We start from the raw sequence: 13778 nt of genomic DNA, 5'->3' as shown, positions 1-13778 counted from the left end.
ATCCCCTGTAGGAAGAAGTGGCAACCCACTCCAGTATTCTTGCCTGGAGAATCCTATGGACAGAGGATCCTGGTGAGCTACAGCCCATGGGGTCGCAGAAGAGCTGGACACAATTGATGCACTGATGCATGTACTGCTGCTGCTGCTGCTGCTGCTAAGTCGCTTCAGTCGTGTCCGACTCTGTGCGACTCCATAGACGGCAGCCCACCAGGCTCCTCCATCCCTGGGATTCTCCAGGCAAGAATACTGGAGTGGGTTGCCATTTCCTTCTCCAATGCATGCATGCATGCTAAGTCGCTTCAGTTGTGTCTGACTCTGTGTGACCCTATGGACAGCAGCCCACCAGGCTCCTCTGTCCACAGGATTTCCTAGACAAGAATACTGGAGTGGGTTGCCATTTCCTTCTCTAATGGCAGTAATATTTATTGAGTACCTTTTCTGTGTCAGGAATTATTCCAGGCAGGAAAATGTTTACTAATAATACCTGTCTAAGGGTGTTGGACCAAGGTACATTTGAGAAGGATCTTGTGTACATTTTAGAAGGATCATTGTGTTAGCTAGATCTAGAAGAATGTAGTTAACTAGATCTAGAAGAACTAAACAAATTATACACCAAATGTGTGGCCCAATGAGAGACCAGAGAGACGCAGCTTTGTAGTTTGTTCTGTGTCTCATACTTTACATGGGGCCGCCATTTTGCCCACCTCTTCGAGGCACCTTCCTATTGTTGTCTGCCCTGAGAATGGCATTCCATGGAATCCAACAAAGTCAAGGTCCTGGTGGTGGCCAGGTTTACCTTTCGCAACTGTGGGTTTCAAGGCAAGGGTAAGGACTGAGGGACAATGTGCAACAGCTGTGTGATGAGCTTCAGAAGTTCTCTGGTCCAGATGAACGCTGACCTCCTGCACAAGTAAAAAATATAGGTTCCCCTTGCCAGTCTGGAGCCCATGGAAGCTTCCACTCAATGGCCAAGCATGCCCGTCACCAGCAGGAGAGGCCACTGGCAATTTTTATCCAACTAAGAGGAGTGACAGAGTTTTCATAAACGCTGCCAACACCGAAGGACATTTGATGAGCCTGCTAAGCTTGTCCTCCTTTTTTCCTCTTTTATGTGACTGTCAAGAGAAGCTATGATCCAGGTGACAATATAATATCGCCCAGGTCATCAGTTCACTCTCAGAACCATCACGTCCTTCCTTTGAAATCTTCGGGCAAGTTGAGTTAATGACAAGGATATGGCTGAGCTTTTAAGCCATTGCATGTCATTAAACTGTAAGAGCAATTTGAGTGAAATCACTTCTGTGCTGAATTCAGAACCTGCCTCTTTTTACAGTTATATGACTAATTCTTTCCTGAGGCATCAGAAATAAACTTTTCAGGAGTACTAAATGAGAGCTGCAAAAGAAGCAAGTATTCGAGAGAATAAACAAAACTTGGAGTCACATTGCTGAGGGTCTCCCAGGCCATCCTTTCCTGGCATCGCGGAGATGAAAGCATTTGATGACAGATGGCTGTCCCTTCTAAAAAATTTCTGGTCTAACTTGCTATGTATGACAGCCCACTCTTCTTAAAAAAAAAAAAGTCACCCTGAAGTTAAGGAATGCCTTCTTCTATTCAACTCACGTCTCTTAAGGCTTTAATGCAAACCAGTTTCCTCTTATTTGGCCTTCTCTGGACAAGAGCTGTGGATAAGAGCTGGTCATCATCTTTCACATACAAGGCCTTTAATCAAATTACTTCTTACTCGCCTTTTCTTCAGGCGGAACAATCCCTCTTCCTTTAACCTTTCCACACGGGATTGTGCTCCTTCTCTTTCATCATGTTGGTTGGTCTTTCCCTTGATTGCCTCCAGAAGGTCTTTGTTAATTCCTTTCATGTAATTTTTAGGAGTTATTTTCTCTGAGAAAATCCTGAAAGCTCCTCTCACTTTGAGACGCTTTCAGTTCTGATCTTGGTAGTCTCAATCAAGTGTGTGCACCTTGCTTGGTTGAGTTGATTTTTCCTTTCAGCACCTCCAATTATTTTCATCTGAATAGGTCACCTTTGGACAGAGTAAACAGTCCAGTTTTCTTAATTATTCTGCTTTTATTGCCTTTCTTCCTTCATGATACATAAACAGGGACCATCAGAAGGAAGAATGGAAGAAAGACAAATTCTAAATAGCAACCACATGAGTTGTTAGAAGTTCTATGAATTGTAGAAAACTAGAATAAAAGAGGAATAACAGGCTACTTTTGCATGAAAGACCACCCTGCTTCTATTCCCTTGAAGGAAAAGCAGAAAAGGTTTCATGGTTTATTATTACTCTCCATGTGCAGGAGAATTGGGAGAGGAGGTGGAATGACAAGTGAATCCATATACTTAAATGATTTTTCTTGACCGTGTAAATTCAGTGCCTTCTCATGCAGAGAGAAGAGTTTCAGACTGTAAGCCAGTCATTTTCTGTCATTCTGTGAGTCTGTTAGAGAAACACTGGGGTTCGTTCCAGGCTTGAAGACTCCCATCCAGAAATCCTGGTCCTAATTCTCTTATTATCCATTGGTTTAACCACCTCCTGGTCCTGTAAGCTTAGGGCAGTCACTCCATCTCAGCTTGGGAAGTGGTCTTCTAACACCATTTCCCCTTGTCATTCTTTCCTGCAGAAAGCATTCTGATTTGGCATTCAAGGAGCTGGTTGGGCCAGAAAGAGTTCGTTCAGTTTCTCTTTTTATTTCATTTTTAACCCCAGCTCAAGGAGTTGGTGTTTTGGTGGCTGGACATTTTACGTTATGCTCCATTTTTTTGGTTACAAGAGTATCTTTGTGGTCCATTGAGAACAAATCTCTGTCACTTAGCCCCAGTTCTATTCCTGTTATATAATAGAATAATCTTGTCTTAAAAAAAAAAAAATACTGGAGTATAGTTGCTTTACAATGTTGTGTTAGCTTCAGCTGTACAGCAAAGTGAATCAACTCTACTTATACATATAACCCCTCTTTTTAAGATTTCCTTCCCATTTAGGTCACCACAGAGCATTGAGTACAGTTCCCTGTGTAGATGCTCATTATTAAACAGTTTTATACATAAGTGAAGTCGCTTAGTCATGTCCAACGCTTTGCAACTCCATGGACTGTAGCCTACCAGGCTACTCCGTCCATGGTATTTTCCAGGCAAGAATACTGGAGTGGCTTGCCGTTTCCTACTCCAGAGGATCTTCCCAACCCAGGGATTGAACCCGGTTCTCCCGCATTGCAGGCAGACACTTTACCGTCTGAGCCACCAGGGAAGCCCTCGTTTTATACATAGTAGTATATATATGTCTCCCAATTTCCCAGTTCATCCCACTGCCACCCTTTACCCCTTACTGTACATACCTGTGTTCTCTACCAGTGTGTCTCTATTTCTGCTTTGCAAATAGGTTCATCTGTACTATTTTTATAGATTCCATAGGACCTTTTTTATGCTATGCAGAATGTTGAGGGCCACAAAGAATCCTTTTTGATAGTATATATAGGATCCTGGAGTCCTGAATTTTTCTTTGATTTCCCCTAAAAGTTTAGACAGCAGTCTTGAGAATAATGTTTCCTAGTAATATTAATGACACCTATCTTTACTACGGGCTTACTGGCTGCTTCATAGATTTTAATCTTTTCAACAACCTTAAGAAAGGCAGTACTAGGACATATCCATTTTACAGATACGGAAACCTGAGTTACAGAAAGCTTGAATAATTTGCTTATGATTACCCATCTGGTAAATGTTGAACTTCAGCTGTTTAACCTACACATCGTGGGCTTGTCAACTTTGTGACTTAGTAACTGCTGAACTGTATCCCTAGTATATCAGAAGGTACTTAGTAAAAATTATTGATAAATTGTGAATATTCCTAAAGCTCTTCTGTTCCTGGAACTGTTTTAATGACCACGCATAGATAATCTCATTTACTGCTGACCCAAACCCTATCTGGTCGATGTCACAGTCATTCTCCCCATTTTACCGAGGAAGATTTGAGGCTCAAGAGAAGTTAAACAACTTTCTCAGGGTCACAGAGTGGTTGAGCCATGGAGCTAGGATTCCCACCCAGGAAGACTGAGTCTCCATCTTACCAGTTCCACTATATAACTCGGTGCTGCTTCCTGTAATACTGAAGTTCTTGCCTGCGGTTGGGGCTGGGATGGCTGGGGGGTTGCTGCAGAAAGACCCGGCCTCTTGTCTGAGACACGAGCTGCAGGAGTTCTAAGCACCGTCCAATGCAGTGCTTTCCTTTTCAGTTGACAGAGAAGAGTCCGCAGCCAGGTAAGCCCACTGGCAGTGATTCCAGCAGGCAGCCTGTGTCTGGCTGAGTTTGTCCCGCTCGACTTCGGGCACCTCCCACCACCTTGGGTTCTCATCACCCCTCCTGGCTGTGGACCACGTAACCTTCTAACCAAATTTCTTTTTTCTCCTTTTCTCTGGTTCTGTGTTCAGCTCGAGGCTTTTTATTCCATCTTCACCACGGAGCAGCAAGACCACGTCAAGTCGGTGGAGTATCTGAGAAATAACTTCCGGCCACAGCAGGGCCTGAATAACAGGGTGGTGTACAAGTCTGCCGTCCGTGACGCCTGGAACCATGACGTGACAGACTTCTTAGAAAACCCACTGGGGACGGAAGCCTCTAAAGGTACATTTGGATTCAGTGCCCTTGCCCAGAGGAAGATTTCCTTATCATAAATTACTTTAAGTGAAAAAGAGTTCGGAACCAGCCAAGAATTGGAACTTGGCATTAAAAGCATGTTTCTCTGCTAAAAGAGACTTGTCTGGGTGATAAATAGAAGCATTTGTGGGAATAACTTCAGTTAAATAGATATGTTCAGAATTGCCCTTTTGACTAGCGACATATCAGTCCTTCTCTCTGTAATTTGACCTTGTAGTGTCAGCACTAAACTGGTTGATGTCTCAAAGCTTTTTGGTGTCTTACTTTTTAACTGTTTCCCTGCTGCAGTCAGGTGTTTGTCTCTGAGCTCAAACATCAGGACCTCAGACTCACTTTCAACACCCTAGTCTTCAGCTTTCTTACTAACTTCCATACTAGGCAAGAAGTCCCCTCCAGCTGTCCACCTCCACCAGACATCACGTAACCTTTTAAATCGATTGTTGAAGAGTTCAATTCCCAGATCTGAAAAACATAAGTTTCATAACTTGCTTGTGTCCTAATCTTTTTCCATTTCTCCTTTCTCATGGGAAACGGTCATGAATTTCTCTCCCAGGAAATTGGAAAGTCTCATTCTACCCTCACAGCCCAACCTTCAAGCTCTGTGATTTGTCATAAAATCACAGAGCTCAGGAAACGCTTGGAGGAATAAGGCTTGTCAAAGTCCCAGTATTTGAAAGGCAGGAAGGAATAAGAAGGTATTTCCTTTGGGTTTGAAGAGATGGGTCTTTCCCAAGTCAGTTCTCTCCTTTGAAGTAGTGAGCTTGGGTGATGTGGGAAGCGCTTATGTCATTTATTGACGTTGACAGTAGACTGGTGTTTTTAGCATTGTAAGTTATATGCAAGGGCTTTATTTCAGGAGTACATACACCTACCTCCAATAACAGGGACCAGTTTACTGGCATATGACCTTTATGGGAACAAGGGGAGTGAGTTGATATTCCAGAAATAACTGTATTGACGTGCACTTTGATGATAAAAATGAGCCCATTTTCCAGGCTCATGTATCTGCAAAGGAGCTGAAAGAAGAGGAAAGGGAGTTTTAACAATGTGATCATCTCCTTCCTGTCGGTGTAGTTTTGTCAGAGGACAGTGCGAAGAAGCTAGTCTGGCCAGGTTCCGTCAAGACATACTTGAGAGTCAACTAATTTGGGGCTGACACTTTGTCAAGGGCATCATTTATCAACTGGGAACAGCAGGAAGGTTGAGAAGCACGCAAACCTGTAAAATATCTTGGATTGGACTGGCATGAAGAACCTCATTTGGCCTATTTTTTTTTTTTTTTAATCCAAGTTAAAAATAAAGCAAACGGCCAAACTGTAAAGCTTTCTCCCAAGAGAACGTGCTTGGGGAAAGGAGGACTCTTAGGGCTGACTATGTTGCAAGAGGTGGGACGTTTGGAGGATGGGGAATTTATATCACAAGTGAGTATAGGATCTGGTAGCTCGGAAATTCTGATGTTATGACAGTTACAAAGTTCTTTCCTAATAAATGGGCTCGAGCATCTGATATACCAGCTGTGGAGAGAGGGTGCATAGTCCTTCTCACCCAAGGAAATTTGAGAGCACACTGGTTTCCATTGCATTAAATTGTCAGAGTGGGCAGAATTTTCCACCGAATGGGCTTTCTCTGATTTTGAGCAGAGCCAAGGATCCATCCTTGGGTAGAGGGAATCATCCTTAGGTAGAGGGAATTCTTCATCTTACAAAGTTACAGTGATCATGATGTGCATCCATTGCTGACTTTTAAGATGTTTGAATATTAAAATGTTTTGTGATCTTTCTAGAGACAGAGATGTAGATACAGTCTTCTCTTTATTTTTTTTTTAACATACTGTTGGAGTGTAACCTACAGAAAAGTGCACACACAGTATGCACACAACTTGATGACTTTTCAAAAACTGAATATACTTGGGTGACACACACACCCAGATCCAGAAACTAGCGTCACATCAGGTTCCCAAAGCACATTCTTCTCACCATTCCTAGTCACTGCCCATTCCCAGGGATGACCATGATCATAGTGTTGCCCCCTGATGAATTTCATATAAATAGAATCAGCTAACCAAGTTCTCTTGTGTATCTTGCTTCTGTTGCTTTACACTGCTTTGAAGAGTCACCTATGCTATTTCACATAGTTGTAGTTTGTTCTTATTGCTGAATTTCAGTGTGTGACTGTACCTGAATTTATCCATTTTAATATACATGAATTTGTAGATTATTTTCATGTTTTGGTAATTATGAAAGTTTTTTTTTTTTTTTTAATTACTTATTTGGCTCTGCTGGGTCTTGGCTGCTAAACATGGAATCTTTTTAGTTGTGGCCTGCGAACCCTTAACTGGAGCATGTTGGGACCTAGTTCCCTGACCAGGGATCATACCCGGGTCTCCTGCATTGGAAGCATGGAGTCTTAGCCATCAGGGAAGTTCTTGAACATGCCTTGTAATCAGCATGTGAATACATCTCTGTTGGTTATGCACCCTGTAGTAAAATGACTACAGGCTAAAGGATACATGTATGTTTGGATCTGATTAGATACTGAACAGTTTCCCAGAATGACTGTATATACCACTTCACAATTCTGTCAGTGATGTAAGAAAGTTTTGTATTTTTTTTACACTTCTTTCAAGGCCTAATTTACATATCATCAAGTTCAGGTGTTGTGAATGTGCAGTTCAGTAATTATATCAAACTTACAATTGTGCAGCCATCACCATGTCTACTCTTAGGACGTTCTCTTCACCCCAGCAAGTTCCTTCATCTCCGTTTGCAGTCAGTTCTTTCTCCTAACCTCAACTCTGCTTTTGACTTTAGAATTTTCGGGTTTATCTATATTGTAGATCAGTAGCTCATTTCTTTTTATTGCTGAGTAGTATCCCTAATTTGTTTTTTTTTAAATAACAGCTTTATTGAGATTTAATTCACATACCATGTAGTTTATTCTTTTACAGTGTACCCTTCAGTGGTATTCTGTATTCACAAAGTTATGTGATCATCACTAGTATCTACTTCAGAACTTTTTGTCACCCCCAAAAGAAGTTCCATCCCTCTTAGCAGTCACTCCTTTTTCTCCCATGCCTGCTTCCTGCCCAGGCCCAGGAAACCAATAATGTGCTTTTTGTCTGTATGGAGTTGCCTGTTATGGAGATTGCCCATACATGGAATCCTACAGTACTTGACTTTTTTGTCTCTGGCTTCTTTCACTTAGCATCATATTTTCAAGATTCATCCATATTTGCACATATGTCAGAATTTCATTTTATGGCTATATCACATTTTGCTTATCCATTTGTCAATTGATAGATCCCACTTTTGGCTCATTATGAATATCATTGCTTTGAACATTCATGTTCACATTTTTGTGTGGATGTATGTTATCATTTCTCTTGGATATAAACCTAGGAGTAGAATTGCTGAGTCATAGGGCAACTCTATGTTTGCATTTTTTTTAAGAACTGCTGAACAGTTTTCCCAAAGCAGCTGTACCAGTCTACATTCCCGTCAGCATCATGTGAAGGTCCTGATTTCTCCACATCTTCACCAACACTTGTTATATATCTTTTGTGTTGTAGTCATCCTAATGGATATGACATAATATCTTTCTAGTTTTGATTTGTACTTTCCTGATGACTACTGATGTCCCTGTTTGTTTTTGTAATGTTTATTTATGTGTTCATTTACTTGGCTGTGCCCGGTCTTGGTTGTGGCACACAGGATGTTTTTAGTTGCAGCATGTGGAATCTTTAGTTGTTGTATGCAAGGTCTTTTAGTTGCAGCGTGTGAACTCTTGAACTGCAGCATGTGAGACTTAGTTCCCCAACCAGAGATGGAACCCAGGCCCCTTACATTGGGAGCACAGAGTCAGCCGCTGGACCACCAGGGAGCTTCCTTCCCTGTTGCGTTTCAGTGATGTTTCTCTTTGTTTTAAATGTCTTAGAAGCATGGTCCACGTGACCAAATGCCCCTCCTTGTATCCCCCCCAAGAAAACTCAGGTATTTCCATGGCACCAGAGGCTGAAAGCCGGCTACCAGTGCTGGCAGTTATCAGGAAGCCTGGAAGGCTTCGATTATTGAGCTTAGTGATCCGAGTAGAGAAGAGCCAATGCAAAGGACGAGTCCCTTTATTTATTTATTTTGGCTGTGCTAGGTCTCCGCTGCTCTGTGGGCTTTTCTCTAGCTGTGGCGAGTAGGGGCTACTCTCCACTTGCAGTGTGTGGGCTTCTCGTTGCAGTGGCTTCTCTAGTGGGAGCAGAGTCTCTAGGGCATGTGGGCTTTCATAGTTGCAGCTCTAGGGGTCTAGAGTGTACACTCAATAGTTGTGACACTTGGACTTAGTTGCTCTGTGAACTGTAGCATCTTCTTGGATTAGTGATCGAACCCATGTCTCCTACACTGGCAGGTGGATTCTTTACCATTGAGTCACCAGGGAAACCCAGTAAGCTCTTTTGATTAAGGACCAGGTATTAGGCCATGTGATCTCTTGCTGCAACTACTCAGCTCTGCCTCTGTAGCATCAAGGCAGCTGTAGACCGCACATAAATGAGTAGGTGTAGAAAATGTGTTCTAATAAAACTTTATTTGTAACAATAGGTGGCAGTCCAGATTTAGCCACGGAACTATAGTTTACATACCCCTGCTCTCAGGGATGGCTCAGACTTAGACGGAGAAATCCAATCTTAGGCATGTTTGAAGGTATTTTCGTGGTGGCCATGACTGTGAAAGTGTCCGTGGCTTGGTTCTGCCTTTCCATGACACTGCAAGAGGTTTATTAGCTTGGTAACCATTCACTGACCAGTCCACCCTAAGATCTGCTCATCTTCCACTCCAGATGCATAAGCAGAGCCTCAGTAGACTGAGCCCCACCTCCCTCGTTCCCTGGCTGTGATCATCAACTGGTGTTCATTGAGCAGCACTGTGGAGGCTGCCTGAGTTAAGGTGCCCCCATCCTGCCCTTCTGTCAGGATGATCCGACATACTGGAACAGAAAAAGCAGAATCAGGCTTTCAGACCCAAGCAGGAGATGCATGGCTGCGCGTGACACCCAAAGAGGGGGAAAAGTCATCCTAATATTGTATTGATGCCTCAGACAGACTTATAACGGATATCATCTGTAAAAAAAAATAAAGCTTTAGTTTCCAGGAAATGGAAACAATATTTAGGCTCGATGGACTGTTCACGGGACATCCAAGTCACCACTATGCCCTTTGTCGGTAAATAACTTGGATAGACTTTCAGATTTAATGGGCTGTCATTGTAGTTACTCTTAACACATCCCGAGCACTTGGAAGAGCACGTCGGTGATTAAGTGCTGAATACTGTCTATTGGGAAGACTTTTGGAACAGTGAACAGAGAAAAATAACTTTCCTTCCAACAACATGAAACATATGGTTTATTAATGTAATGAAACCTGTTCAAACCACAGTGGAATCAAAACCACTTGATCTGATAATGTGATTTGATGGCTTAATTAAAGTGACACTGTATAATGTAATAAAAGCAAAGGAAGAGGACAGTGAGCTGCCACGGTCCCACCCAGTCTCCTAAAGCCACTGCCATGGTTTTTGGAGACTGATTTTTGCTGGGGTTTTTTTTGTTTTTTTTTTTTTTTGCTGATGGAGGAATCTCTTTGTTAGCTATATTTTTAGTGCTAAAGATTGCTTCCTATCTTGGTTAAGAGGCAGTTTTTAAGGACATGTACCAGTGTGAGAAAGCCTAAGTAACCAGCCTATTTTAAATCAGAACATATTGAGAAAGAGCATCCATTTTCCACCCAAATTACCAAACAAAGAAGTAAATCCATGGTTGCTTTTCAAAAGAGTTTGACATTGAAATCATGATTTTCTGCTATTTTGGGAGAAAATATTAATGTTGTTCTATTTTCAGTTTAATCATTTTCACTCACCAGATTAATGAGCTTTGAATCACTTTATCTTCATAAAAGAAATTCTGATATGAGCACTTAATTTCTTTGTAGGCAGCTGCCCTCCCAGAAACTCTTTGCAAAAGTTACCTTGGTACTTCTAGAAAGTTTCAACACAGAGAAGTGTAAGGGAAATCACATTTTAAATGCAGCCCCTTAGAAGATTGTTACCTGTCTTCTTTAAAAAGTGGCTTCCTTGGAAACTCAGCTGGTAAAGAATCTGCCTGCAATGCAGGAGACCCCAGTTCGGTTCCTGGATCGGGAACATCCACTGGAGAAGAGATAGGTTACCCACTCCAGCATTCTTGGGCTTCCCTGGTGGCTCAGCTGGTAAAGAATCTTCCCACAATGCAGGAGACCTAGGTTCAATCCCTGGTTTGGGAAGATCCCCTGGAGAACGGAACAGCTACATACTCCAGCATTCTGCCGTGGAGAATTGCATGGATGTATATAGTCCATCGGGTGACAGAGTCAGACAGGACTGAGCGACTTTCACTTTTCTTCAAAAAGTAGCTATTACTAGCTGTTACTTTTTATTCTTGGAAGTGATTAAGAAAGAAGTAAAAAAAAAAAAAATAAGGTTGGATTTTTAAGACCCTCCAACATCCTGGCTTCTCATACTTTTTTTTTTTTCTGTTTTTTTTTAATTGGAGGGTAATTACTTTACAATATTATGATGGTTTTTGCCGCACATCGACATGAATGAGCCATAGATACACACATGTCCCCTCCTTGATCTCCCCTCCCACCACCCTGCCCACGCCACCCCTCTAGGTTGTCACAGAAAGAACACTGGCTTTGGTTCCCTGTGTCATACATCAAACCCCTACTGGATATCTACTTTACATATGGTAATGTATATGTTTCAACGCTGTTTTCTCAAATCCTGGGTTCTCATACTGTTGAAGATCATGCTGTGTTCTATCAAACACTTTTACATGCTCATATATCCCATGATGACTAATTTTATGTGACTAGGTAGAGAGTTGGTATAAGTTTTCTTTGACTGGTTGGCAATAAGGTTGATACTTGACATTTAACATAGCTTTAACTAATTTGGGCTCCTGTTTGTAGGCAGTGAATTTCTTTTCATGTCTCAGGCAACTTCATCTACAATGAAGAGCTTTCTCTAGGAGCTGTGCCTGTTGCACCTATGGTTTAAAAGGCTACATAGGGGTTTTCATGGACCAGATGCTATACTGGCCTTTTCCATTCATATATGTTTTATTTAATCCTCAAAAGAGCCTCTGTCAGGATTCACATTCATTTATCAAATATTTGTTGAGCATCTACTATAAGGCACTAGACATAAGGCTGAACAGGGAGGAGAGTCTCTTATGGAGCTTAAGTTTTAAGGAGAAGAAAGAAACAAACAGGTCAACCGGTGATGAAGCTCCGGTATCCATCTGCAGATCAAATCGGGTGATTTGCTAGGAGTGGCAGAGTGTAGTGAGGCCATGGGGAAGCAAGCTTCCCTTCATAGAGTGGTTGTTCTATCGCTCAGTTGTGTCTAACTCCGTGACCCCATGGGCTGCAGCACTCCAGGCTTCCCGGTCCTTCACTGTCTCCGAGAGTTTGCATGTCCATTGAGTCGGTGATGGCATCCAACCATCTCATCGTCTGTCATCCCCTTCTCCTCCTGCCCTCAATCTTTCCCAGCATCATGGTCTTTTCCAGCGAGTCGGCTCTTTGCATCAGGAGGCCATAGTATTGGAGCTTCACCTTCAGCATCAGTCCTTCCAATGAATATTCAGGGTTGATTTTCTTTAGAATTGACTGGTTTGATCTCCTTGCTGTCCAAGGGATTCTCAAGAGCCTTCTGTAGCACCACAGTTTGAAAGCACCAATTCTTCAGCACTCAGCCTTCTCTGTGGTTCAGCTGGTAGGCTAGTCTACAAAGTTCTGAGAGGCAAAAGTCCTTTGCAAAGGCCCCAAGGCATAAGAACCAGTGAGGGTGAAATCTTGAAAGACCTTCCTTGGTAAGGGAAGACTTAAGACTATGTTCTTATAACAGTGGGATGCCCTTGAAGGGTGCTAAGCAGGGCTGTGGAACCATCTGACCAGGTTTTTAAACCCATCACTGACTGTTAGGTGAGAAATGTTTGCAGAGGACGTGGGGTGAAATTGGCAAGACAGCAGGAGGCTGATAGAAATACTCCCGGCAGGATGACATTGGTTGGATGTGGGCCCTCCGGGTGAAGGTAAAAGTTATCTGTTAGGGTTGCATTTTGTCGTAGAGTCTCTAATATTTACTAACACTTTGGATGGAGGGTTGGCGGGGGTGAGCAAAGAGAGAAGTGCAGTGTTAGTGTTTAACAGATGAGGTATCTGAGATTCCGAGAGAACAGGTGGTCATCCAGAGCCTCCCAGCAAGGAGGTAGAGCTGAGACGTGAACCCAGATCCCTTTGTGTTCAGACACTGTTCTTTCTATTTCATGAGGGACTGCTAGCTCCCGTATGGATCCTCAAGCAGTGGCCTCTGTTTTTAAATGTCATCAGGTGGCTTGAGCAGCACAGTCTATTACTCTTTCTCTGAATGAAGGAGCTTGAAAACTAAATGTCCTTGAGGCAATCAGATACCCTTCCTAAAGATCAAGTTTATCTTCCTGAAAGGAATCACTGGACTCTCTTTATCTGCTTGGCTTACTTTTGGCAGGTTATCTTGAGTCCTCAAGGCAGAGGCTACTGAGGCCTTGATCACAGGGTCGTTCCCAGGGAGGGTCAGTGAACCCACTTGATGGGGATGGTGGGGCCTCCTAGACTGAGGATTTTGTGCATCTGTGAATCTACAGGACCTGACACAGTTCCTAAAACATAAGCAAACAGTTACTGTTCGTTGAATGAATGAATGGGGAGATGATATAAGGGCAGTGGGTAAGAATGTAGATTTTGAAGTCTAGCACATCTGGACTCAAATTCCAGGCCAGTCGTTTACTCCTACATGTCTTTGCTCTAGTAAATATCTAAGCCTCCGTTTCCTTTCTGTAGCATGGAGCTAATAATCACATTTCCTTCCCTGACTTTTAAGTGAGGCAGTGTACCTCAGCCCAGACACTGTCAAGGCGTTGGTACCTTTCTTTTGTAGCACTTCTCAACATCAAAATGTTACATTCATTTGTGTATTTTTTTTCCCCTGATACCTAGCTCTCCCACTGCCTTATAAGCTCCATAAGTTGTAAAATTGTTTTT

The 13778-nt window shown here is 42.5% G+C and overlaps 1 protein-coding gene across 12 annotated transcripts in view; it reads left to right on the top strand.

The window, feature by feature from the left end:
* PTPRG (protein tyrosine phosphatase receptor type G) overlaps positions 1-13778 on the top strand; it is a 767420-nt gene that overhangs the window by 628532 nt on the left and 125110 nt on the right. For all 12 annotated transcript variants that reach the window (XM_081524560.1, XM_081524557.1, XM_081524554.1 and 9 more), the window contains one exon: positions 4447-4639. In XM_081524560.1, the coding sequence (XP_081380686.1) occupies positions 4447-4639 (193 nt within the window). The remainder of the gene's footprint in view (positions 1-4446; positions 4640-13778) is intronic.

The sequence above is a fragment of the Giraffa tippelskirchi genome, chromosome 9 (genome assembly GCF_054371585.1).
Source record: "Giraffa tippelskirchi isolate mGirTip1 chromosome 9, T2T-mGirTip1v1.2.pri, whole genome shotgun sequence".
Classification (NCBI taxonomy): domain Eukaryota; kingdom Metazoa; phylum Chordata; class Mammalia; order Artiodactyla; family Giraffidae; genus Giraffa; species Giraffa tippelskirchi.
Note: the sequence above shows the minus strand (reverse complement) of the source record. Positions and strands in the feature narration are given on the sequence as shown.